This window comes from Vespa velutina, chromosome 4 (genome assembly GCF_912470025.1).
Source record: "Vespa velutina chromosome 4, iVesVel2.1, whole genome shotgun sequence".
Taxonomy (NCBI): domain Eukaryota; kingdom Metazoa; phylum Arthropoda; class Insecta; order Hymenoptera; family Vespidae; genus Vespa; species Vespa velutina.
The window spans coordinates 519,348-547,103 of NC_062191.1; the positions used below are offsets into that span (position 1 = coordinate 519,348).

The following is a 27,756-nucleotide window of genomic DNA, read 5'->3' on the forward strand; positions in this document are numbered from 1 at the left end:
TAGACGACGTGTTAAGTTATACTACCCACGCGAACGGGTTCGCGTATGCGTCTCTCCTTACGCACCGACGATTTTTCCATGACTTTGCACAGCGATCCTCGAATCACATATACTTCCTCCTAAACATTTTTTTCTCTTCGCAAAACTCTATCAAATTCATAAATAGTCTGTGAATGACATATGCGTGTGTGTGTGTGAAAATATATATCTATATCTATATATATATATATATATATATATATATATATATATAGATATAAATCGTTATCTCGCGTAATTCTTAAAGAAAATTAATGATCGAAGACGGTAAAATTAATGTAACCTTCGTAGAAATCGTTTAATTATACTTACGATTAATCTTTTCTTTTTTTGACACAGAGACGCAATATATCCTGATATCTTACGAATCACATATTACACATTCGACACAGCTGATTAGTCTGCTTACGTACGTCACGATTATTGCAAAGATCATTTTTATTCAATTACGATTTCAACTTTTTCTTTTTCTCCTCTTTTCTATATTATAGAAATTTCAATAGGATTGCTTATGACTTTGAAGAAATCTGAAAAGACAATTAATGCAAACTGCCTATTCCTTTTCTCTTTCGACACCTTGTAAAAACAGAAAATCGAAGATACATGACCACCGTATGTATCTATTATCAAACGGTAAAAGAAACAAACTACTCGCGAATATAGAAATTGCTTCGTCCCACGTTAGGATTATGCGAACGGTATGCCAACTAACGTAAGCCCTCGTGTAAATATTTACGTAGATATTGAGAAGCAGTTAACGGAGTTTATAAGTTGAAAAGAGATTTTTCTGGAGCAGAGATAGAAGCAGATCGTTTATATTCGTCGAGAGACTCGTTCGCGTTTACTTAAAAGGCATTCTCGGAATCGTCATCGTCGAATCACCGATTATGACCTCGGTTTTACAAGGGACAGACGTCGCTTGATTTATTTCGATACTCTTCGGTACGCTTCTTCCTTGTATACTTTCGTCTCGTGAATAATTCATTAATTAACGTTTCTGCTCTTCGCGCGCGACGAACGCTCGCTCGATGGACTAGATACACGCCCACTTTATTAAGGTTCGATCCTTTTACCAGGGAAAAAACAGGATAGAGAAAAAAGAAAAAGAAAGGGAGGAAGAGAGAGAGAGAGAGAGAGAGAGAACATTTTCCCAGCGTCGAGAAATGAAAATTCAACAACGTCCTTGGTCGGTACTCTCAATCACTTTTTTTTTTTATTTCTTTTTCTCTTCCCGATATAGCTCGAATCATAAAATCGTAACAATCAAGTGAACGTAATATTGACACTGCAAATAAATCGTTATACTCCTGAGAGTCATTCACGCATAAAATATCGTTTACGAGTATATATATATATATATATATATATATATATATATATATAAATAATGTTATGAAACATTGGCTGTATCTTGTAAACGATTACCGAGGAAGCTTCTTCTTATTTGTATAGAAATAATCAATCGATATATCATAAATGAAAAAAATTACGGGTGATTGTTCAAATTTCCGACGTACAATTGACGGAATATCCAACGTCATATATCAAATTTGGTATATTTTCGATGATTATCTAATCTTATTCTTACTATTCGTACATTTCGTTTTGCCCTTGTCTAAACGAAATTTCTTTAACGATCCAATGCCTTTTCAAAGTCCGAAAGTAGAGCAAATATTTTCTGAAAGCTAATTCAAATCTTAAATTAAATATTGATCGTGAAGACGGCGCGGTACGCTTCTATAACGGCGATGCAAGTGGCATTGCACGGATACAAAAGACGATAAGATAAAAGTTAGAAGACGGAACTGCAACCGGTGTTCTCTTCCTTCTCTCTCTCTCTCTCTCTCTCTCTCCCCCCCTCTCTCTCTCTCTCTTCCTCTCTGCTTGTTTCAAGCACATTGTTCTCTCGTTAGTTTTCGTTAACGAGCCAGTTTATATCAAAAACGTGGAACTCGAGAATGACGGGATTTAAAAGTTGTGTCGGTCATGAAACCGTGTTATCGGTTGTTATAAGGAAGGAAAAGAAAAAAAAGAACAAAAACAAAAAGAAAAAAACCCGACTACGTAATAAGAAAATAATAATGAAACGTTGAAATGTGTATTTGGTGGTAGGAAAGCGATGTTAAGGGAGAAATGTAAACGGAGAGAAAGAAAGAGGGAAAAAGAGTGGGACGGATTTAATAAGGCTACGCTCTAAGGAGGCGTTCATTTTTAATTGACGTGCTGACATTGGAACAAACACGTATTCCGCGTGCTCAGGTACCATCAGCACGTACCTAAAGGTGTGTACACGGCACGTATACATATACTTACCTATATGGATGGAGGAGAGAGAGAGAGAGAGAGAGAATATCATTTCTTACAGTCAGGGTCGAAAGTAGAGAAAAAGTACTCTTATAGAATGAGAATGAGTTCGAAATAGTTCCGCGATGATATATGAATAGAAATGGAAGTAAAAATAAATGGCGGCTTTCGTCGAATGGCCATCATTCTTCTCGAAGGTTAAACGCAGATACGAGGAATTTTGCTCGTCTGCGTTGTCGTCGTCGTCGTCGTCGTCGTCGTCGGCGGCGAGTATTTAATCGACGAATTTAAGAAAAGAGCGTAAAGACGCACGCGCGCGCGTACGCGTTGAGTTAGTTGCTTTTTATTGGAGTCTCTCGACAAACGGTGTCAATTAAAATTCACGATACTCGGCCGGAAGAACTCGAAACGCACGATCTCGTACTTTTGCTCATATGTGTAATTACGAGACCTACGCACACGCGTATCCAAAACTGCATACGTAATTTCGCAAGAAGTCAAGAAAAAGGCAAGTCGGATCTTGAAAAACAATGCGAATTTCCATCGCATCATTTTTCTTTTAATCCGTTTCGTCGAATCTGTTTCTTTGTTTTAGATTAAAACGTGCGATTTCACGCATAGTTAATGAATATCGTCGTGGCCGTATGCTATAAAGTGAAGCTAAAGAACAAATCGAATCTTTGTTGCTTCGTATATATGAAAAGGAAACAATGGGAACGCTATTAGCTTTTCTATTTCTTCTCGAAGAGTTGACGCCTTTCCGAGACGCACGTCGACGGATCGACGATGATTAACGTTTATCGACGAAGACGACGTTAATCGATCGACGTTCGGTCCAATTTGACGTCGAACGAGAGAGAGAGAGAGAGAGAGAGAGAGAGAGAGAGAGAGAGAGAGAGAGAGAGAGAGAGAGAGAAATGTAGTCGTCCCATGCGAGCCACCGAACCGTAGCTAATTTAAACGAATTGCTGCATTTCAATAAGCCGCTCGTCGATGCGATTCACACATTTTTATTCTTTATCGTCGGTTAAATACAACATTGTTTTATTTTATCCTTTTGACAATTTTTCTCTCTTTCATTTTTAGAATACTACTTCTCAATCTCCTTAATCTCCTCAAGATATTTCACGTTAATGAGATTTTAAATTGATACTTTCCATAAACTTGCGCGGAACATCCTTCCTTTAACCATTTTTTTCTTATATTTGTTTCTAAAGATTTTTACCTGTTATTGATTGTAGAATCATAGTTAATCAATTAGCAAATGATATACTCGTTCACATTGGTAACGCGACAAAGACGGCAGTTATTATTTTATACCTGATGAAAAACAAATAGCTGCGTCATCGATGTAAACGTAACGAGAGATTAAATGCTTCGTCGACTCGCGTGATTATCCGTCCGTAAGCTACAATTTATTGTTCCTCGGAGTCGACAGTTATTTACAATGTTATTCAATTAATAAGTCGTCGAGCATATTAACGCGAATTCAAATTTTGTGTCGTTTTTTCCTGTCAAGTCTTTCTTTTTTTTTTTTCTCTTCGACATTTAAAATTCCCCTTTTCAAAAGTGATTTCTCTCTCTCTCTCTTTTTTTTCTTTTTTTTTTTTTTTTATAAATTCGCATTACTCTTACGTACCTATTGTCTTTTGTTTGCGAAGAACAGACGTGATATCGTGTTTCATAAAAATTTTTACGCCAGTTTATGAAATATTCATTAAGTGGATTAATTACATCACTATGAGATGCGCGAAGATCATATTTGTAAGCGATAGTTTAAGAAGCGAGTGGATGGCGTAATCGATACAATTATTAGAAATTCGTCAAAGAGGATAAATCGATGGATAAGGCTCGTTGTTTATCTCCTCATTCGTCGCGCTAATCGATCTTACCATATTCGTCGATATAAATCTTTCCTCGTATCGTTGATGAATCGATCAAGATCAATCTCTTTCTCTCTCTCTCTCTCTCTCTCTCTAACTTTTATACCAATTGCGTTTAGGGAAAGTTTCGTTCGGTTGTCTCTCGTTTTTTAAGCTGGATTGACACGCGAGGACTGATTTAATCCTTTAACGCTATGTCATTCTTTCGAAATGTACGCTCGTTTCTTGTTCCCTTTGAAAATGAAAAGTGACGATACGTAAGAGTTATAGAATTTGCCTTGCGAAAGAGGGTTATCAACGACCTAGAGATTTGTCGCGTCGATTAAAGCTTTACGCGAGCAGAAAGATAGATAGATAGATAGATAGATAGATAGATAGATAGATGGATGAATGGATGGATGGATGGAGAGATGAAGAGATAGGAAGAGAGAGCAATTTCGGAAATGAAAAAAGATAGAGCAACTTTAAATTCGAGTTTTATTATTCCGGGGGTAGAGGGGAAAGAGAGAAAGGACACAAATAAAAAGTTTATCGGTCGAAAGATAACCTCTGTTGTCCGATATTCCGTAAATGTAATCGCATTCGCGTTAAAAATAAAATTTTAATAGGCAATGTACTTTTATTTTTCTTCCTTCTTTTTACTTTTCTTTCTTTCTTTTTGTTATTCTCTTAATTTCCGATTAACGATTAAACGATCTTGAAGAAGAAGCGTTGTTACGATCAGGCAGAGAGATCAGCTTGTCGAATTCTTTCTCTTTCTCTCTCTCTCTCTCTCTCTTTTGATCCCGTTGGCGACCCTGCGCTCTCGAATTCCGCAGCCCCGCCTTATTCTTCTCCGCCCTTGCACTCTACCTCGAACGACCTCGGTAAAAGCCGACGGACCAGTCGAACCTACTCTTGGACCATTCTCTTCTTCGATAAATTGAAAAGTTAGCAATCGAAAGCGAACCTTGACACCTTTCTTGTTTTTTTATTTGTATTTTTTTTCTTTTTCTTTTTTTTTTTTTTCTTTTCTCTTTTTTTCCTAGCTCGCTCGTCGTTTTTCGAGGGCCTAAGCCACTCGACGAGAAAGACTCGCGGATGCTTTCTGCCTCTGGACGAGCGCGTCACCCGGTGGGGAAGCTTCTTCTTAAAATAGATTCTAGTACCGGCTAGAGGTTATTCGTTGTACATACGTTTTGGACACACACTTTAAATTTATATACAATCGTCGATGTGTGCGGCTCCAGTTGTAGATAGACATATATCTGCATACATACATACGTTCATGTATACGTACATAGATAAATGCATACATATGTATGTGCGTTGGTATCTTTTGCATCGATCTTACAAGCTTTTCCTACGTAATGTATACGTAAACGTTTAGCGGCACGTCACGAAGATAACCGAAGAAGAAATGCGTTTGCTTCCCGTGAGAGAGATAGAGACCTTCGATGGTCAATTTGAAGCCTTTCGAAGAAACAAACGAACAGTCGATCGAGCCCTTATTTTCGCGATGACACACGTTCTAACTATAGATATCATCGGTCGAGCACTTAAATGTATATTATCCTGTCGGCCTCTTCATGCACGTGCTTGCATCACGTATACCTGTGTGTTGGTGTCCTACTCCCACGCGACTTTTTTCTTCCTCCCCGCACGTCACGAAGTGGCAGAGCGCTCCGAAGACGAAGACCTCTTTTGACGCCGCTCCCTTTGCTTTCTTTTTTCTTCTCTTTTTTATTCTTCTTCCTCCACCTCCTCCTTCTTCTCCTTTACGTTTCCTCGTTTCTTTCTTCTTTTCTTTTTTCTTTTTCTATCAAAAACGTCTCTCGTTCACGCCGAACAAATATAAAGAAACATATAACGTGTTCCTATTCATTCGAATGCATCATCCATCATTATGCAAATGCGTAGGTCGTGTAGAAAGCGTAAATAGTATTGAAGCGTACACATATATTTTATAAAAAAAGAAACAGAAGTTAGTCGTAAAAATTTTATAATTATATTGGGTCGTGTCGACTTAATGAACGCGCACATCTATCTGTCTATTTGTCTATCTATTTGGAAAACAAAAAACAAAAAAAAAAAAAAGAAAAAAAGGAAAAGAAAAAAGAAAGAAAAGAAAAAGAAAAGAAAACAAATGTTTCACTGCTCAGTTAGAAATATCATTAGCGATAAGATCTTCGAATATATCAGTTGGAGCCACGTGCTGGTCGTGCTAATCGTTATTCGCGATTAATATTACAAATATTTTCTTTATCGACTAATTATTTATACAACGATTATGCGTTTCAGGGAGGGCGAAGGTGGTGGTGGTGGAGGTGGCGGTGGAGTCGGTGGCCGTTCCGTGAGTAGTACTACCGGTGGTGGTGGTGGTGGTGTTGGTGGTGGTGGTGGTGGTGGTGGTGGCGGAGGAGGCGGTGGTGGTGGTGGCGGAGGAGGTGGCGGCGGAGGCAGTGTCGGCGGCCGACGTGCACCGAGTCTACGATTGGTAAATGGAAGAGCTACCACCGGGATCAGTTTACACACCAGTAGCACAGAATCCGTACGTTCGCCTCATCACCACCTCGGTCAGCAGCAGACCGCCAATAACAACAACAACAACAACAACAACAACAACAACAACAATAACAACAACAACAACAATAACAATAACAATAACAACAACAACAACCACAATAACAACAACAACTGCCACGCCGGTAACAACCCCGCCGCGAACAATCATCCGAGACTCAACAAAGATGACAGCATCAAGATTAGCATCGAGAACACCAATACCTGTACAGACAGTCTCGTCACCGCTTTAGACGACGAGGCACTGCTAATCACTGACTTCTTGGGCGATACAGGTAACCGACCTTCTCTACTTCTGACTTTTCAATTTCTATTCTAACTTGTAACATTCTTCTTTTTCTCTCTCTCTCTCTCTCTCTCTCTTTTTCTTTTTATTACCTTTTTATAATTCCTATACCGCGTTAGGTAGAGTTGAAGTAGGTAGAGAGTAAACGAGCAGGTATATATGTACATATATATCGACGTGCTCGAGCAAGCGTGAAACTTTAAATCGGTCGTTCGGCTAACGCACGTAACGAGCCTATTATCGGCTCGTGAAATATAAAGAAGCTATAGACGCAGTTGCATATTTATTGATATTGTATACATTATCATATTGCTTCGAGTCTCTCGATGTTGCCAGGTGAAATCGCGAAATGATTAGAGGAGCGTATTAAGTCTCTCTTTCCCTCCCTCTCCCTTTCTCTCTCTCTCTCTCTCTCTCTCTCTCTCTTTCCATCATTATATCGATTTCGTAACGCTCGATGATAGAAGTAGTGGTAATATATTTATATTTTGTTTGTATAGAGCGAGACAAACGCAAATGCGTGAATTAATGATCGTACAATATGATACAGAGAACGAGAGATGTTGTTTGCAGTAAAAAATAGGCAATCGGAAAATTTTATCCATTAGATGATATTCGAAAGTTTGTCTACGCTCATACATATGTAGATGGATGTGTACATACATGAACATATATATATATATATATATATATATACATATATATATGTATATATGCATGTATGTATGTATGATATATATGTATATATATGTAAATACAAAGTCAACGAATCGTTTCCAAAGTATCTCACGTGAGAGCACCGTAGCGCGACGATAAAAGGAATGAGGATACGATAGCGAGAGAACGATGCCACGTTTGAAGTCGGTTCCGGAACATACATATATAATATTATATAGAGAATTTATATACTTATATATCTCTATATGTAGGCATAGTACAATATATAATATGGACGTGTTACTTTGAGCTACACGTATATTATTCTTCCATTCGGTCTCGGTCATTCGTCGTCGAACGCACATCCTCGACGCGTCACGCGAGATAATCTTTGTACGGTCGTCCGTAGTCATCTTCCTTTTCGATCGCGAATGTCACGCAAGGGCGAGAAAAAGGCATGATACGTACCAACTTGAGATTTGCATGAGCTTGACGCGCAAGATAAATAAGTAGAAGGCGAAGCATAATTTCTCGATAGAACCGGTCAGTGATTATGTTCCTCTTCTTTCTCTTTCTCTCGTCGTCTTCTCTTTCATCTTTTTCCTTCTCCTCTTCTTATTCTCTGCCATCGTCTTTGCCTTCTTCAGTCGAGTTTCGGTACGTCTTCGATTCTCAGTTTGCTCGAGTCTTTTCGTTCGACGCTCGTTTCCGTGCAAATGCCGAAGTAGAGAGAAAAAAAGGGGGAGAGAGAGAGAGAGAGAGAGAGAGAGAGAGAGAGAGAGCAAAACATGGAGGATTTTCCAAAGTTTCACGCTAGCCAGAGTTTCATTTTAGAGGGACAGAGGACACCGTTGTTGTGCAATGGTAAAAACAGACCCTTAAAGTCCGAATCGATTTCGAATGAGAACGTTTACATTTCTCTTCGTAAGTCTTGTCCGCGAGTAAAAAGAAATATCAAATTAAACGATAAACGATCATCGATTTTGTTTTTTTCTTTTTGCAGGCAACGAGATGAATTACAAAGGCAGCGGTAAAGTCCACTTCGGAGTGGACGATGTGTCCCTCTATGGGACGCCGAAAGAGGAACCGGGCCCGGGTCTCCCGGGCCAGGAGGTTAAACAGAGCTTCCTTAAGAATCAACTTCAAGCCCTCTTTCAGCCGACGGATAACAAGCTTGCGATGAAACTCTTCGGCAGCAAGAAGGCACTTATGAAGGAAAGGATCAGGCAAAAGGCGGCGGGTCACTGGGTCATCCATCCTTGCTCCAGTTTTCGGTAAGATCAATCATTTATCATCGATCGCGCACACGTTAGATACGTATCGATTTACTAGGCATATATATATGTATATATATATATATATATATATATCCCGATTCTTGATCATTTTCGAGAAATACCTTCGATAAGCCAAGAGAAACGATTGAATCGATTAACATTCCACGCTCCTTGTTTAGCGTGGAATATCATAAATACGTAGCGTCTTATCTCTTATATACCCGTCATCCTTGTAATCGTCTGCTTTTTTTTTCGAATCGTTTTCACGTTGCGTAATACATCGATGATTTTTTTAATACACTCGTCGTACATAGATAGATATGTGTAAGTGTAAGAGTTACACAATAGAAACGCGTAACCTTAGGATCCTTTTTAAATTCTCGGTCTCACACGCTTTGACGGATCACTTATACCTATATCAGAAAATTTATACGGTATATATTTACTTGTGTATCTCTTTGATTTAAAAGACGTATAAAATGTCGATTTCGTCTAGGCAAATAGACTAGGCAAATAGCTAAATTCGTCGGAATAAGAAAGATAGTTTCGGGAACTAGAGGAACGAAGGAATTTATGATTCTGAAATATGATCTAGATCTAAGTCGGCGTCCTTCTAAGGAAGACGTACCCTTTTCCGTAGACGGATAGCTCGAATTATTCATTAATAATAAGGGACAGTTTGCGAGAATCCGTTCGAATTCGTCGTCCTTCTTTCACGTAAACACTGCTCGTATTATCAAACGAGCGGAATTAGCTCCGATCCAATGGCATAATGCATGAAACAGTATACCCCGGCCCGATGCGCGTTTGTCCTTCTAATTGTTTGAAATTACTTGGCGTTTCCATTCGAAATCTTGGCTAATTACCTGCGCAGCGCGAACGATCTCGCTCCGTACTTTTCCTTAAGTACGCGAGTATCTACGATCCCGGTGCATCAAGGTACTCTCGGTCGAGGGATAGGAGGTAGACAGGAGGAGGAAGTGGAGAAGAGGAAACTTTTTCTATGACTTCGAAACAGATGAAACTGAAACTTTTATTCGAATGGCCCTTGACGATACTCGTATCTTTTCGTAGGCAGAACTAACGAAGCTCTTTATGATATTAGAAGCACATCTGCGAACGAGAATTTTGTTCCCTCGTGGCATTCAGCCTATTCACGTTTTTCCTCGTTGTAATAAACTTTTTAACGAGGGAATAAAATAGAAAGTACGTTTAGTAAATGGATAGAGTCGGTAAGATGCTGATATGATTTTCGTCGAATCTCTTCAAGATCCATACCTCGATTATCGATTACGGCTAAGAAATAAATAGCCGGACATATATCTATTACGCGCGAGCATTTGGAAATCCCATGAATGTGTGCAAACTATTTTTATCCTTCCAGGAAGCAAAAGATATTAGTGCCAAGCGATTCGACATATAAAAGTGACCCTTGATCTCTAAGAAGACCAGATGTCAGTTGTTTAAAGCTTGCACTGAAAATAGTTGCTTCGATTTTGCCTTCGCTTATCGAGTACCGTTTCGGTTATTAGAATAATTTATTTCGCAGATAAATTTTATCTCACATCAATTATGTCATATTACAGAAACGAAAATCTCTCTCGATCGAAAGGCATCTGCGATTTCAGGTGTGGATTTTCTCGTTTCGCGATCCAAAGATATATAACGTTCTCCGTATACATACATAAGCAAGGTAACGTACACGTTTGGCTCTCGATCGGTCCTACTTGACTATAATTGATCGAGTCGTTATAACGCCCAGTAGACGATCAAACGTATCGTGTTGCGTTAATTAACGCTATATCCCTCTCACTTCCTACGGCGTTTACTTTCAAATCGAATTTTTTGTTTGTTTTTTTTTTCTTTATTTTATCATTAACAGTAGAGAGAGGCTCGAAGATAAGGATAAATAGAGATAGAAAAAGAACAGAGATTTTACGATAGATGAGTTTTATTTTAGTTGGTTAGATGGGAATGAAAAAAAAGTGTGAGAAATGCGGAAGGACGAATGGAGGTGTGATGAGAAGAAAGAAAAAGGAAAAAAATGAAGGAGGAGCGCGTAAAGAAGAAGAAGAAGGAGGAGGAGGAGGAGGAGGAGGAGGAGGAGGAGGAGGAGGAGGAGGAGGAGGAGAACAGGAAAAAATGAAACGGACAAACGTCCTCTTCTTGGTCGACGTGGTAGGCGTGGGTCAGGGTCACTGGAATTAACGCAGGAATAGAGACGTATTAATTAATTAAGTCATCTTAATTGCGCCCCCGGTTAAATTCATCTTCCTCTCTCGCTCACTTGTAAGCGTCCCTCCGATCTTCGCACGCCGCCCTCCATAAGACGTGCTTTCATTAATTACAATCGTACCGTGTAAAAACAGGCAAACAGGCAAAAAAGCAAGCCGATAATATGAGAAAATTCATTCGTCGTCGTCGTCATCGGTAAGTTTTTCTCGCGGCTCGGAACCACAGCTAGAAATGTATCGTGTCAATGAAACAATCGACTCCGGTCTCCGGAAGGAACAAATTGACCTACACGATGTTCCTTCTCCTTTCCTCTCTGCTCCCGAATTGCCTTCGGTGAAGCAAACGCGAGCGTCTCTCTCTCTCTCTCTCTCTCTCTCTCGTTTCTTTCATTTTTCCTCTTACGTTAGTCTTTTTTTTTACCTGCATATTTCGATGACGTCGTCTTAATGTCTCGACAATGAGAGAATATCGATTCTATGAGTATTTATGTATATATCGTACTATGACGAACATACTTATCTACGTAGATGATGTATGAAGATATACAGAGAACTAAGACATTTTATGCAAATATTTCATTCTCCTTCCATCGGACAACTCTTTTCTCGGTTGTTCAATCTTTTCGTTTCAAGTTTTAACGCTCGCGAAACTCGTTCCGTATCGTTCCTTTTTCATGCATCATTTATTACTCGACCCCGAACAATCTACGATTCAGGCTGACAATCAAGGTTGTGAAAGCTTAAAAATCCGTATAGGCCCTTCGTACGAAGTCTTTCCTTCGTTCTTCCTTGTACGCGCATGTACATCTTTCTCTCTCTCTCTCTCTCTCTCTCTCTCTCGCTTTTTTTCCTTCTTCCTCTTTTTCTTCTATTTTGTTTTATCGTCTTTTTTCCTTTGTCGTGAAAATTTTAAAAATATAAAATAGCGTCAGCGTTCCATTTTCGTTTTTTTTACGATAAAAAAGAAAGCAACCTTTGGAGAAAACAAGTGCCTACCCTGTGTAATTGACGCTCGCGAAAGGAAGCTTTAGAATTTCTAATTATCCCCAGGTAGAATATAAAAAGCATCAGGCATATATGCGTGCAAAGAGCGTGGAAATATTTTTTGTTTCAAAGGAAACAACGTCGACGGGAGGAAAGAGGGAGGATGATAAAAATAGAACGATAAAAGTCTATTCGTCGAATCTAATGATAGCCTGCTAAGAGAAGAAGGGAACGAACCGGAAACGATTAACGTTAGTTTCAACGTACGCACGCGTTGTTCCTTCGCCGTTAGAGAGGATCGAAAAGGGCGGAAGGAGGTCCGTTAATCTTGAGCTAATAAAATATTTGATGCGGCCCTCGTTCGTTACAGCAGCCTCTGGGCGGCCATGGCCCAGTGAGATTGAGCGTAGACATTGCCAGTTCACCAATACGAGAGCTCTTTCGATACTTGCATGTCCACCAACGAATACGCTTACTTACCTACATAGGTAAAGAGAGAGAGAGAGAGAGAGAGAGAGATGGAGAAAGGAAGAATCTGCTTCGTTCTACTACATATGTATATAACGGTTAAAATATTATATGTACATAGGTATATAATATCTGTGTATACGAAGTGCATAGGAAACTATCTCGCTCTCTCTCTCTCTCTCTCTCTCTCTTTCTCTCTCTTGAGATTAGATGGAGGCGGAAACTCGAAAGCGAATCATTCAGGTCGGGAAGTTGAAGGAAAAGCTCCTCCCTCTCTCGTCAGAATCAGGACGAAAGGGTATTTCCGACCTGTTCCGAAGGTTGATTCGCTAAGGTCGACCTTGCGTTCGAAGAAGTCAGGGCCACAAAGAAGAATCCGCCTTTCGCGGATTATAACCTCCATATAATAACCTGGATGCTTTGAACAAGACCAGTTTAGAAAGTAGCGGCCGCGCCTTCTTGACGGAGGCGCGACGTTTGTACGCAATATTTTATTTGGTCGTATCATTTCAACCAGATATATTTTCGTACTTCTCGAAACTTTCAGGCTCGAGGAGTTATCATTGTATATTCGCGAAAGGCAGTGGCTTGCGAGAACGTTTACAAATCTTATTATATCTTACTCGAACGCAAAAGAGAGAAAGTCGAATTTAAACTTTGGCTAGTTCTCTCTGGCATTCTCTCTCTTTCTCTCTAGTTTCGCGAAAACTTATCAAAATTATCTGAGAAAAATTCAATAAGGAATAAAGTTATACGATCGTTAAGGCAACGTTCTGAATTTAATAGAGGAACCCCTAACAAGGCGAAAATTCAGTATTTTCGTTTATCGACGTTTGCATGCATCGAAATAACTGTTTAATCGTGAATCAGTATGCAAAAGCGCGCCAAACAACAATGTGCCAGGTTTGGTAGTGTATTTGTGCGAACGCGAACGTACAAGCAAGACGCGTTGGCTCCATCAGAGAAGAGAAACGAGCTCGGGAACTTACTCGGGGATCGATCGTATCGCTTCAGGTTTGCGGCTTGACTCGATTGAACTACATTAAGCGGCGTGTGTCAACATGCTATATAGGCAACTACCGCGAATAAAGATCCACCTTGGGAGCCACCTCTTTTTCTTCCTCGCGCATACGTACGTATAAATACGTATGTGTCGCATCGCATCGCATCGTATCCTATCTTATCGTATCCTATACTATCCTATCGTATCGTATTGTGTCTTGTCAGCTCGGCGTTTATGCTAAAATATTCCTCTGACTCTTTTTATTATTCAACAAGGATCGTTTTGTAATCTCGTACGATCATATTTCTTTCCACCCTTTATCTTTTTCTTTCTGAATATTTAATCTAACTCTTTGCTTCTTTCTTTCTTTCTTTCTTTCTTTCTTTCTTTCTTTCTTGCTCTCCCCCCCCCCTCTCTCTCTTCGATTTATCTTTTTTCAAAGAATAATCCGTCAACGCATACGATGATAAATCTTTTTTCCGAAAGTATTTTATTAATAGTCGTCGTAATATATTCAACATTGACATCGTAGTTCACTCCAGTTAATTTTTCTGTCTTTAACGTTCTCCCTTTATATACTGTTACGGGTATGTTGTATTTAAAGGCGTCTGACGCATGAAAGTTTTGAAGCCGTATTAAATAGCATCGCAAAATTGGATCCACTTGATACTCCGTATAATATTCTCTGAATGTGGATTACTCCGTTTTAAATTGTTGGAATCTCTCCTGCCTGTAAGGCAATACCTCCGGATCTCGGGAAAACGAGTTAAGAGGAAATAAAACGTGCTTACGCCTCAATCGACGTTTTATGTAACGCGTGCTTTTATCAATGCGCATTTGTCAAAATTGCTCACGATTTAATCGTGAGATTAAAATTCATTACGAGCGTCTATATTTTCGATGAATGATTTTATGATCGATCGCAATCAACGCGTTCTTTTCCTTTACTCGAATCTTGGATCATAAAGAACGAGAGAGAGAGAGAGAGAGAGAGAGAGAGAGAGAGCCGGCAGTTGAAAATTGCAGAGGCCTTGTTCGGGTCTGCCCTATCATTAGGTAGTTTGCAAATTTAAACTATGGTTTCCTACTGCTGCGCGAACCCGTGCGCAGAGCCCGTTTAGTCCTCTTATGTAATAGCTGTTCACGTGATGGCTTTGATTGGATGCAAAGTTCTCGATCGGGAAAAGCGTCGAGCGAACGACGAAACAATTTTTCCCGATGGTCAAACGTTTATCTCTTTTATTTTCTACGACAAAAAATAAGAAATTTTACGATGAAATTGTTAGCTGGCTGGCTGGCTGGCTGGCTGGCTGGCTGGTTGGCTGGCTAGTTAACTAGCTAGCTAGTGAGCGAGCGAGAGAGCGAGCGACAAATAGCGGAAAGAATACGACGAGATACAATAAAAAGGCACGATTATTTTCACGTAGTGCAGAAATGTACGAGAGAGAGAGAGAGAGAGAGAGAGAGAGAGACTAGAATCTCTTTTCTACGTACATTTGCTCGTAACGTCTAACGAGAAGCCGATCGAAATGGCTCGTTATTGCGCCTCGTTAAATTCCCTTCCAGTTTTTGTTATGGACAAAACCACGAGGAAAATGGCACACTTCCATTAAAGGAAATAATTGATAAGGAAAAGTGATCTCGATCTTCTCCCCGCGATCATCATTTTTCATCCCTCGTAACGTTAACTCCATTATATTTATCCGAGGCAATTGATATTTTTTTTTCACAATCATTTTTTCGAAAATCAATCTTTCCTTCGAAATTCAATTGGAGTCGGATAAGTAAAACGTATACATTCGGTTAACATCGTATCGTACCTAATATGGCCGCAGCATTGTCTGGCATAGTAGAATAGCTACTAGATGTCTTAATTGACCCGAGGGAATGCGCGGGTACACGAAGCACGCGTACATGCATACGTTGATACGAGACGCGTGTATAACGCATCTCATATATGTTCTCGTCTATCTAAAGGCAATCTCTGTTATCGTTTTAGAGAAAGAGAGAGAGAGAGAGAGAGAGAGAGAGAGAGAGGGAGAGAAAGAGAAATGTTCTCGTGATGACTCCATTTGACAAGATTTAGAAGGTCAAATCTTTTTCGTATCTTTCTTTCTAATAAAAATTAATAGAAAAATCGAAGGACGTTCGAGAAAGGAAAAAAATTGGATTCTTTAAAAGGAGGGAAGATCGAGATCGCGCGTTCATGATATATACATATATGTGTGTGTGCGCGTGCGTGCGTGCGTGCGTGCGTGTATACACACATAGACGGATCGTTCGACACAAGGGGAAACATCGACGTGTACAATAGGTGTGTACACATAACACAGGAGTACGCGAACGATCACGTACCGACTCGGCAACGTGTCCGCACTGACACAGTAGCCTCTGGCTTAATCAGATGATTATTCTGAGATCATTCTTACAGCTGATACTAGGCCAACAGCGACTACACGGTTCCAACAGAGCTATCACACGTTGAATATTACCTATATATATATATATATATATATATATATACATATGTCTACGTATAGAACGCGATTTTCCTATCTTATTCGATCTTCTTCCTTAACGCTTTTCGTTCTTCTTCTCGATAAATAGATAGGTACCTATCATTATCCGTTTAAATGTCTTTTCCAATTAATCGGATTACCCTCATAATCCGATAATAGAGTTTAGCAGAAGTCCGAGCGAACACGCAAAGAGACTAGTACCATCGTGTAGCGTCGATCTATATCCCATAAAAATATTCTCTTATCTTTAAATTTGTTTTTAACCCGATTATTTATTATAAACGATCAAATCCCATCGTAAAGATTTAACCAAATAGACGTGTCAATAGTTTAAATCGTTGAAAAGAAAAGGAAACCGAAAGTTTCGGCTTATTCTTGCGGGCTACGATACTGCTTACGCGAGAGCACGCGTGTTGAGTCTATAAAATTAATGGTCGTGCTTCTGGTTATGTCAGCATCCTCTGTCAGACAATGGACGACCCCGCGTATTGTTCGAGTACACGTGTATGCAGTCGAGTGTGGTACGGCCACTGTTTCATGGTGATCCTTGCTAATCGATGTAATGGCATACGTTGTACGTACGGAGGCGCACATACAAATTCATCTTTGAATTCATCAACGAATCTTTGTTAGTGCACGCCTACGTTCGGTTGACAGCCTTCAACAAAACTAGCTATCTGGTTCGATGTCTCCTTAGGGCATTATCCGAAACGAATACGAGAATGTACCTACCTATTCGTTTACTCTCATTATAAACCGTTCAATCGTAAATTATAATTTATGCTTTTAATTTTAATCCACGATGATAATAATAAAAACGCTCATGATTCGCATCGTTTTCAATATTTTTCTTTACATAAAAGACGTACGAAAATAGAAGGCGTCCCTTAAAATAATCTCTTTCGGTATTACATATATATATATATATATATATATATATATATATATATCTCCTGGCATCCAGATATAGGTACGCAAGTGGGCGTATGAATTCTCATTCGGTAAAGTGCATACTAAAAAATTCATCGAGTCTCTGTACTCCGTTGCGATTTATATAAATGTGCAACCGTTAGATATACTAGTATCGATAATATGAAAAATATAATACGATGTATGGGATTTTTCTTTTTTTATTGCACGTTGATCCTTTCGTCGAAGAGGCGCGTAAAATTTAATGAGATGGTAAAAATAAACGTGTGTTTAAAAAAAAAGAAAGAAAAAAAAAGGAAAAAAAAGGAAAAGAGAGAAGAAAAAAGAGAAAAAAAAAGAAAAGAAAGGAGACAAGGCAAAGTAAAAAAGTATATTCGTGAAGGCTGCGAAGCCGATAAATTGTCAGGAATTCCCGAAAGGGTCGTAGTCACAGCATCCAGGGAAGCGTGCTCGTTAGAGAGGCTCATAAATTTCAAGTAAGGTATCGTTCTATGGTTAGGCGTAATCTTTTCGGGCTTTTAGGTCAGTTTATATCACGAGAAGAATACGAGCAGAGCGTTCGCCTTCGAATACGATTAGAATAATTTTCTTCTCTTCTCTCGCAGTTCTTTTTCTTTTTTTCTTCTTCTTTTCCTTCTCTCATTTTGATGAGTTCTCTGACATCGTTATTTATTAAAAGAGACGGTGAAAGAGAGCGAGAGCGTTAATTAATATACATATTCACATGTACGTGCGAATATTTTTATTTGGAACGCAAGAGGTGTCGGGCACGTGCCCCAACGTTATACGCATCAACTCACGCACTCTTCATTTCACGAGTGTGTCGGCTTCAGCGAGTTGACGGAGCTCTCAAAGTTTCGAGTACTTCCAAGTGCACAAAAAAGCCGTGCACAAACTCGTCTTACCCTCTCGATGTGTTTCATAAAGGCACACACTATTACCGTGCTTCTGTATTTTAAATGTAATTCCAGAATTAATTAGTACGTATACATATATAGATACGTACGTGTACGTATGCGTGCGCGCGCGTGTGTGTGCGCGTTTATGCACCTATTGTGCCTCTTCATTATCAAAACCGCAATAGATCCTCCCCGTAGAATTCGGATGATAGGACATAACCGAAAAACATTGTTCGTTTGCGAATATTACATGCGAGGGCATCCATGTATCGAGTCTTCCAACAAGCACGCCAAGAGCACGTACATACATATACCTACTCATATTGGTGCCGGTGTAGCAACGTTATTAGTTGGAAAAGTGGGCCAATGCTGTCGGTAGGACCAGAATCGAACTGATTAAAGCTGAACTTTCAGAAATTGGCTTTTATCACGAAAGAGAAGAGAAAGAGAAATTCTTCTCTCTCTCTCTCTCTCTCTCTCTCTCTCTCTCTCTCTCTCTCTCGCTCGCTCGCTCTCTCGCTCAACAAGATCACGGCCTTCTTTTTAACTTCCTTCCTCTTCAGACTTAATCCAAACTTGGCTCGCTACTCGAGATAACTGCGAAATGAAGGGAAATGAAATAACGCTGACACCAACGATACTTATCTCTGATTTCAGATTTTACTGGGACCTCTGCATGCTCCTCCTTCTGGTTGCTAATTTGATAATTCTGCCAGTTGCCATTAGTTTTTTCAATGACGACCTAAGCACTAGGTGGATAGCCTTCAACTGCCTTTCCGACACTATATTCCTCATAGACATCGTCGTAAACTTTAGGACCGGTAAGTACCAATATCCTTTCTCCTAATGGTTATATCGACGTGTCGAATTTTGCCCTCGAAGAAGTTTGACTTTTATCAATGATTTACACGTGAATGGTCCGTATCGCGATAGTTCGCACGTCAAAGAGTTATCGATATCTCGAAGGGACCAGAAAAGCAAAGGAACGAGGATCGTCTTAAGCGCCACCTGCGGCTCGGGCCAAATTGAACGGGATGGGGGGGGGGGGAGGAGGGTGGAAGAGGATGGTTCTCTTAAGTGCAATATACAACGATGTTATTGTCTAGCAAGTCGAGAGAACGTCACTGATTCCAACTACAGCAACTCCTTGACATTTCGTTATTGCACAGGGATTAATTTGAACCACGTTCGAGTTGGTACAAGGGCGGAATTAGGTCACGAGCCTGACACCGATGGAAAACGTTACGTATGTGCACATCAAGCTGTGTACGCGCTTGGCGTCGATTCGCAATTGTTATAAATTCTTGATCCAGATTATTGTCAGAGTCCGCGTTTTCGTATCTCGTTGAGGTTATCATCGTCGGACGATCACGACGACGACGATGCCGACGACAACGACGATGATACTACTCTCAAAGGCTAATTAAATTGTTCGTAGGGTACGCGCAATCAAAGGCTCCGTTATGATTTTCAAATCGAGATCACGACGTCATTGCTTTTATTTTTCACTCGAGTGTAATTAAGGGAGAAGAAAAAAAAAAAAAAAAAGAGTATGGAAGAAAAACGTAGAGAGATAGAGAAAAATATAACGTGAATCGATTTCCTTCTTTATTTTTGTCATGCAGGTATAATGCAGCAAGATAACGCCGAACAAGTGATATTGGATCCCAAGTTAATCGCAAAACACTACCTCAGGACTTGGTTCTTTCTCGACCTCATCTCATCCATACCGCTAGACTATATTTTCCTCATATTTAATCAAGTAAGTAATTGGCTATTTTTGATTTCCTTTCCCTCCCTCTTTCTCTTTTACGTTCGCACGTGCGGAATTAGGAATTTTCGAAGGAAGAAAAAAAGAAGGATCACGATCGATGGGGTTTTTAGTTTCAGGACTTCAGTGAGTCCTTCCAGATCCTGCATGCTGGACGTGCTCTCAGGATCCTCAGGCTTGCAAAACTGTTATCACTCGTTAGGTTACTACGCTTGTCAAGACTGGTGCGGTATGTCTCACAATGGGAAGAGGTCTATGTGAGTGTTTTATCGTTTATTATTATATATGGCATCTTTTCTCGATCACTTACTTTTTTATTTATTTATATATATATATATATATATATATATATATATATATATATACACATAAGATGTCCCTTGTATAAAGTCAACGTCTCAAAATGTCGCCATTTATCAATTATAAAAAGTGACTCGATCCAAGGTAAAGTTCGTGCTCCGTTTGCGTCATTACCACTTCTCGGAAATGACAATTACGAAAAGAATCGTCATCGCGTTTATAGAAGTAGAGAAGGAGAAAGGAAGGGGAAGAGGGGAACAGAATACGATTAAGAAAGAGAAAGAGAGAGCGAGAGAGAGAGAGAGAGAGAGAGAGAGAGAAACTAAAATTTTCAGGAATTTTTTAATATGAACAGAAATTTTGTCGATAAATTTATTTCTTTGTAAATTCTCATTTACGATAATAATATAAATTATTATTTCTGTCTCTAATTCGATCGTTTTAATTTATTTTTCTTTGTTTGCCTCAATTATCACGCAGACGTGAATATTTGAAATTCTTTGTCGAGATCTTATCGCCATTATTAATTTGTTATTCGAAAAACGAACTTATATTTGGATCGAGATTCCAATATTTATGAGCGACCTTACCTGATACAAGGTAACAGGTAATTTGCATAATTATGAATGATAAATGCAAGGCGAACCCGTTGGTCTCGTGTACATTTAGCTCTTTCGATAAGTATCCTTTTCTTGTTATTATTATTATTATTATTGTTATTATTATTATTACTATTATTATTATTACTATTATTATTATTATTATTATTATTATTGTTTCTTCGATATATATATCTCACCTAATATAATACATATATAAGGTCCAATGGATTCACCTTGCCCGAATAAGGAATTACGTTAATGAGATCGATATCGTCAGGTTGGTGAGGGACAATGTCGATTTCTCAAAAACGTCCAAATTTTAATATTATCTTATATTATTTTTTATTATTATTTTTTTTTTTTTTTTTTTTTATATAACGTATTATCTTTCTTTTTTTTTTTTTGACATTGCTCTTTAGATAATAAATTCAATGAACGTTGAGTTTATCCATCGAATTCCAATTCGATCATAATATGATTTAGGTTTGAAAAAGAAAAATAAATAAATAAAAAAAAAAAAAAAAAAAAAAAAAAAAAAAAAAAAAAACAGAAAAAGAAATAGAAAAAAGAGTAATAATAATAATAAGAAGAAGAAGAAGAAGAAGAAAAAGAAGAAGAAGAAAAAGCGCGGCATGTTTTTACCAACCTGGTAGATAAACGATCGGCAGGCAAAAACGAAGAGAGCATGTTCCGTTTTTATGGAGCTTAACATTATCCAATAATAGATAAAGATTTCAACGTCTCTTTATCATATCGTGGAAGAAAATATATAAAGTTAAAAAAAGAATTTTTATCTTATAATTGATCGTGTGAAAAACATTCGTGCGGTATCGTGTAACATACTACTAAATCGTTGATCGATTTAATATATACGTATTAATGGAGGATATATTTATGGAATTTTACGTTTTTCCTTATTGTGTTCTGCCCGTAGAGTGTACCGTGACGCAGCGAACAGACCAACGAATCAATCAGGCTTTTCGTCGAATCGGGGAGCAGTCTGTTATTTATTCTAAATGTTATTGCGCTTTCGTTTTATATTATCCTATTGCCTCCCCTCTGCTTTTACCTCTCTTTTCTCTTCTGTTCGACACTAAAATTCACCGAGATAAGATATCGCGTTATCCTACCTCGAATTAGGTAAACGTTTTATCGACCCGTTGGCTACAGTACGCTGAAATAGATCGACGAGAAATAAAAAAAAGGAAAGAGAAAAAAAGAAAAAAGAAAAAAATGAGAAAAAGAAAACAAAAAAAAAGAAAAATGAAAAAAGCGAACTTCACGATAAGAGTTAACAAACGTACTGCTTTTAGAAAGTATAAGTACATGTTAGGTGAGTCGAAAAAAATTATCAAAAAGTTTGACAATAGCGAAATATAAGGATCAAAGGCAAACGACATAGAATCAGTAATCATTTTCGAAATAGATCGAACGTTCTTAATTATTTTTTTTTTTTTTTATTTTTATTTAATTATTTATTTATTTAGTTATCTATTTATTTATTTTTTTTTTTTTTTTTTTTTTTTTTTTTTTTTTTTTTTTTTTTTTTTTTTTTTTTTTTTTTTTCAAGAAAAAGACCGCCAATCGGCATAACCCTTATCGTCATTGATTCGCATACGTACAACGAGTTTATCGACATATGTATATATTAAAATATTATTTGCCATATCTACGATTCGCGCGTACAAAAAAAAAAAAAAGACACAGAAAAGAAAAAAAGGAAAAAAAAAAAAAAATAGAAAAAAATGAAAGTAACTCCCCCGCCATCCAGTAAGAAGCAAAGAAAAGAAAGAAGCTCGAAATATTCCTCTGTCTCTTACACGCACGCACATACACGTCGAAACCAGATAACGAGAACAATTATACAAGTCGTCCTACTCCTAGGCGCATTGCGAGAACACGTTTCCGAATGGGTTTGCAGATCCCCCTTTATCAACAGCCGGAGAGGCACTACGAGCGTCGGGCGACACCGCCCCAACCAGACCGAACCAGCAAGGTGTGCCTGCCTAGTAATCCCGAAACCAAGGCCAAATGCCCTTTCTTGATTCAAGCGTTCGTTAACTTCAAACTTAATGTTTCTACGTATAAATATATATATATATATATATATATATATATATATATGCATATATTTATATTCGTATTTGCATATAAATATATGTATGCATATACATATATGTGTGTATATATATATATACATATATACATATATATATGTATACACATATATATATAATGTATATTTTGCTAGATCGTTATTATTACAACCTTTGTTATCGTTGATTATTATCGTTTCGTTCCTATTATTATTATCGTTACCATATCGTTATTCAAAGCCCTCTTCACCTGTTACTTTTTAACGTTACGATTGCCATTGTTTAATATTGTCGTGTTTTGCTTTTCAGTTCGTTTCTTCTCCCTAATAGGGGTATATGCATAAACAATTAGTTTGCCGTGTGTTCTTTCGAATTTCGGTATTAAGACGCCTTTAGCTACGACACATCCAACTTGAAGTGTTCTTCTTTTTCTTTTCTCTTTCTCTTGAAGCTCATTAAATTTCCTAATCTATTCCTGACTTGTCGAAAGGATAAGGCGTCTATTGTTTCGAAAAGAAAATTAAAAAAATTGGATGTGTTTGGCTTAAAGACGATCGAGAACCATGTATTCCAACGTACTGTGTCGATGTTTAACACGACTAGAGCTAGTTCCTTTGTTGAAAATCCCTGAGAACGGTTTTGGTATGACGTTTGATCTGACTTTTCTACGAATATTTTTCTTAAAATTTACGTTTCTTGCTAGGCATACATTCGAGTTTTGAATTGAAATAGTTAATACGGGGTAAACCCTGCCGAATACCGGCGAATCAAGGTCGACCATTAGCTTGACACATCTGTGATATTTAAGGAAAATGACGAATTCCATGACGATCCGCCTTATAATAATTCTTAATCGTTTACGATCTTGATTACCACCGTGTATCCTTATTTTAAGCCTGAATAATTTCACATTGACTTACTTGCGCGACAAGCGATGATAAACGTGAAGCATGTGCATTTTAAGACGAATTAAATTCGACAAGGAATCTTGAGTCTTTCGTTGTTTCTTCCTTTTTTTTTTTTTTTTGTTTCTTTCTTTCTTTCTTTTCTTTTTTTTTTTTTTTTCTTTTTCCTGCAAGGGGCATCCACGTGACATAGATACGTGTGCATGTGTTTTTTGTATCTCATAGTAAATGCATATACGGATCGAATCGCGCGATGGCTATTCTTCTCGATATATTATGATGTTAGCGATGTTAAGAAGCAAAAAGGAAGAGATAGATAAAAAAGATAGGAAGAACGATACATATCTATATATATATATATATGTATATATATATATATACAGAGATGAAGAAAGAGATATATGTACATAAATATAGAGGACGGTGATAATCAGGAATAATAATCGAGAATCGCGTGGAAGAAAAAAAAAGGAAAAAGAGAAGAAAAAAGACAGAGATAGATAGATAGATAGATAGATAGATAGAAAGAAAGAGAGAGAGAGAGAGAGAGAGAGAAAGAGAGAGAAAGAGAAAGAGAAAGAGAAAAAGAAAAGGTAATCGCGATGACACCGCTTAGAGACAGACGACGAGACGCGTTATCTCGGCTCTAATAACGAAGGAAGCGATGAGAGAAAAGAATCCGAACAAAAGGAGAAAGACAATGGCTTATATTCTGGCTCCTCAATCCGTATGGTATTCGACACGGGTTACTCTAAAGAGACAAGAAAGTTGATTGGTCTGACCGTAGGTCTGCCTGTGCTGTGTGTGATTGGTGTGTGTGTTAGGTGTATATTAATCCTATTTGCCCGAGATTTTTTGGCAATGTGCCCGTGTTCAGTGTGTGTGTCCCCATTTCCATTCATTATCTCTCTATATCTCTCTTTTTCGTTTCTTTACCTTCTCTTCCATCTGTCCTTTTCGTCTTTCCTTCCCTTTCTCTCTCTCTCTGTCTGTCTCTCTCTCTCTCTACTCTCACACATTCTCCATATCACGTCACTCGACTTTCCGATCCGATCCAATGCCGTTCGAGCCATATGGCTGATTTCCGAGTTACGTTTTGACCCGTTGCTTGCTGTTTTCCTTCGTGTTTTTAGATGCCTGAGATAGAAAACAAGAAAATTTCTCATTATATATATATATATGTATATATATATATATATGTATATATATATCATATGTTTCCGTTCGCACAATTTTCCTTTCGCCAAGACACGGAGAAAACAAAATACGCGTTCTTCGATTTTTCCTATTTTTCCTCTTAGGCTGACGTGCATAGCATTTTTGTTCTCTCTCTCCTCTTTTTTTTCTTTTTTTCTTTTTTCTTTATTCTTCCTTATTCTCTCCTTACTCTTCTCGTATCTTTCCCCGATTATCTTTTTCCTCGGGAGAAAATGAAACGATCGTGTGTCCGTCTGTCCTTTCAATGTCTTTTCTTCTTTCATAGCCCAACAATAAAAAAGACATATAATCCCATATATCTGTCTCTCCTGTACGTGTTATGCTAGACGTCATATCCAATTTTACAAAATAATCGTTAGCTCTCCTTTTACTTTACGATACAGTACAATAGGTACTTAATTACTTACGTGTAGAAGAAGGTTAGAGATCTATATAAATATTACATATATTTAGTTGTAAATTGTTTATTTCATAGATCGTGAATTCGATATATATATATATATATATATACGTACATATATATATATGTATATATATATATATATATATCCTATATATATTCGTCACTGTTTATGCAACTTTTTTTTTTGAAATTCGCATGAGTTATTCTAGTAAACGCGCGCGCGTGAAGAAGATAAGTATTACGAGGTAGTAGTATTACGGTTACAAGTGCAATTTGTTGCTTGCTCATCGAACCGAGTGTTAAAACAAGCGCATCAAATGGACGCTCAAAGGCGCGAACATTAAAAGGCGATAACTCACGGGCGATGCGAAAAAATGACAGATCACATAGACGATGATTAATAGCATTCGGTCCCTTTAAGATCGTTACACGCACACACATATTAACATCGCCAGAAACGATGTGTCTGTGTGTGCGTCTACCTCGTTTGCGTGTTCGTGTATGCGTGCGCGTGCGCGTGCACGTGTGTGCGTGTGTTGTGTACGCTCTCTAACGCTAAAACTAAGAGGAAACACGTATATAAACACATTGCACGTTTGTCCATATGTCCACCACGCATGTATACACATATATGTATGTGTATGTGCGTGTATCCATTTTATTTTTATGCAACGATCCGCGCACACAGTTGCGCGCGACGACTTTCCAATCTCGCAGCCAAGATCTACATACGTAGAAAACTATGATAACGTTTTCTATACGAATCTAATAACGAGATTCGCAACGTACAAGTTGACCAAAAGCGTCAATCCAATGATTTAAGACAGTAAGTTTCTCAAGTAATTTACTTTTCTCTAAATCATTTTTCTTTATTATTTTATAGTTTCCTCCTCGTATATTCATCAACAGTGTCGTCATGGGCGAGTGGACTCTTCAATCTGAATTTTATATTATTTATTTGTTTTTTTCACGTCATTGAAATATCATCGATCGAGTATTCGTCAATCGAATGTACCATAAAAGAGAAGACACGGAATAGAGAAAAGTCGAGCGAGGATACGTCAAGCCTTTTTTTTTCTTTCTTTTTTCTTTTTTTTTTTTTTTTTTGTTGTTCATTTATTTTTTCTTCTTCTTCTTTTTTTTTCTTTTTTTTTTTCTTTTTTATTCCATTTTCTTTTTCTCTCCGTTGAGAGAATCCTAACGATGGTCAAGCGGAAATATTGTTGTGTTTTTTGCTATAATTATATTCTTATTACTAACTCATCGAAGCATAATCCAGGCTTTAATAAAGAATCGTGGCTTTAACGCTTGCGCGTCTGCTAAATCGAGAAAGCTTTTTTTTACTAACGAATGGCTTATTGATTCTTGATTATTAATGCTGTAAATCATCAATTTTTCTCTATCTCTCTCTTTTTCTCACTACGGTCAACTTGTACCATCCATTCTTATCCACTCGCCAGAAACTATTGTTTTTGCTCGAAGATCCATCATACGCCCATCCTTCGTCCGACACGCATCTGCCATAAGCGGGATCGGTGATGTCGACCGATCGGATTAATTGATAGTAAGCGAAGAGAAAAAAAGAGATCTAGATTTAGAGAGACGAGAAGAAGCGAAAACGTAACGGCGACGATACCATCACCGTTCCAACTTCAATTTTATATTTTTCTATGCGTTTTAAGGCTGCAGCAGTGTATGAGAAGAGTATGGAGCTTTTATCAATTTTCCCTCCCTATATCGATCGTATCGTACGACGAATCGAGCAAGATAATTAAATTTCATTGGCTTCGGCCACGTTTAAATAATTATCGGGTGCTTCCAGCGCTTTGCCTAGCGACGGATATTTGTGGATAACAAGAAAACGAAAAGAAAAAAAAAAAAAAAAAAAGACAAAAAAAACACAAAAAAAAAGGAAAAAAGACAAAGAAAAATTAATGACGAAGGGATAATCCTAGTATAAAAGAAAAAGAATAATTAATTTCCAAATTTCTATCCGTAGTATTTATCACGAGCCACTCACGTGCTCTTTTACATTCGATCTTACATCTACTTAAATACATGGAAATTTCTTTTTCTTCAATGTGAATGGAAAAAAAAAAAAAGGAAAAATAAAAAAAAAAAAGAAAAACAGAAGGGATACGTTCCTTTGTCTATAAATTTGCTCCACTTGTTTTCTTCCATCTTTGCCTTCCACTTTGTCTTACAGAAAAAAAAGAAAAAAGAAAAAAAAAGAAAAAAAAGAAAAAAAAAACAAAATGTCTTTCGATACTAATACACCCGATCTCTTTATCCACGTCGAGTTCTTTCCTTCTTACTTTCTGACTTTCTTCTCTTCTCTTCTCTTTTCTTCTCTTCTTTTCTCTTGTTACCTTCTCTCTCTCTCTCTCTCTCTCTCTCTCTCTCTCTCTCTTTCTCT

The 27,756-nt window shown here is 37.9% G+C and overlaps 1 protein-coding gene across 24 annotated transcripts in view; it reads left to right on the plus strand.

Annotated features, from left to right (window-relative positions):
* The window catches only part of LOC124948732 (potassium/sodium hyperpolarization-activated cyclic nucleotide-gated channel 3), a 62,813-nt gene that overhangs the window by 22,928 nt on the left and 12,129 nt on the right, over nt 1–27,756 (plus strand). For 14 of the 24 annotated variants that reach the window (XM_047492795.1, XM_047492794.1, XM_047492781.1 and 11 more), the window contains 5 exons: nt 6,507–7,063; nt 8,735–9,005; nt 18,703–18,866; nt 19,671–19,807; nt 19,930–20,073. In XM_047492795.1, the coding sequence (XP_047348751.1) occupies nt 6,507–7,063; nt 8,735–9,005; nt 18,703–18,866; nt 19,671–19,807; nt 19,930–20,073 (1,273 nt within the window). Of the gene's footprint in view, nt 1–6,506; nt 7,064–8,440; nt 8,596–8,734; nt 9,006–18,702; nt 18,867–19,670; nt 19,808–19,929; nt 20,074–22,565; nt 22,771–26,028; nt 26,167–26,223; nt 27,609–27,756 lie in introns of those variants that run through there. The other 10 variants (XM_047492783.1, XM_047492785.1, XM_047492786.1 and 7 more) reach the window with 8 other exon arrangements.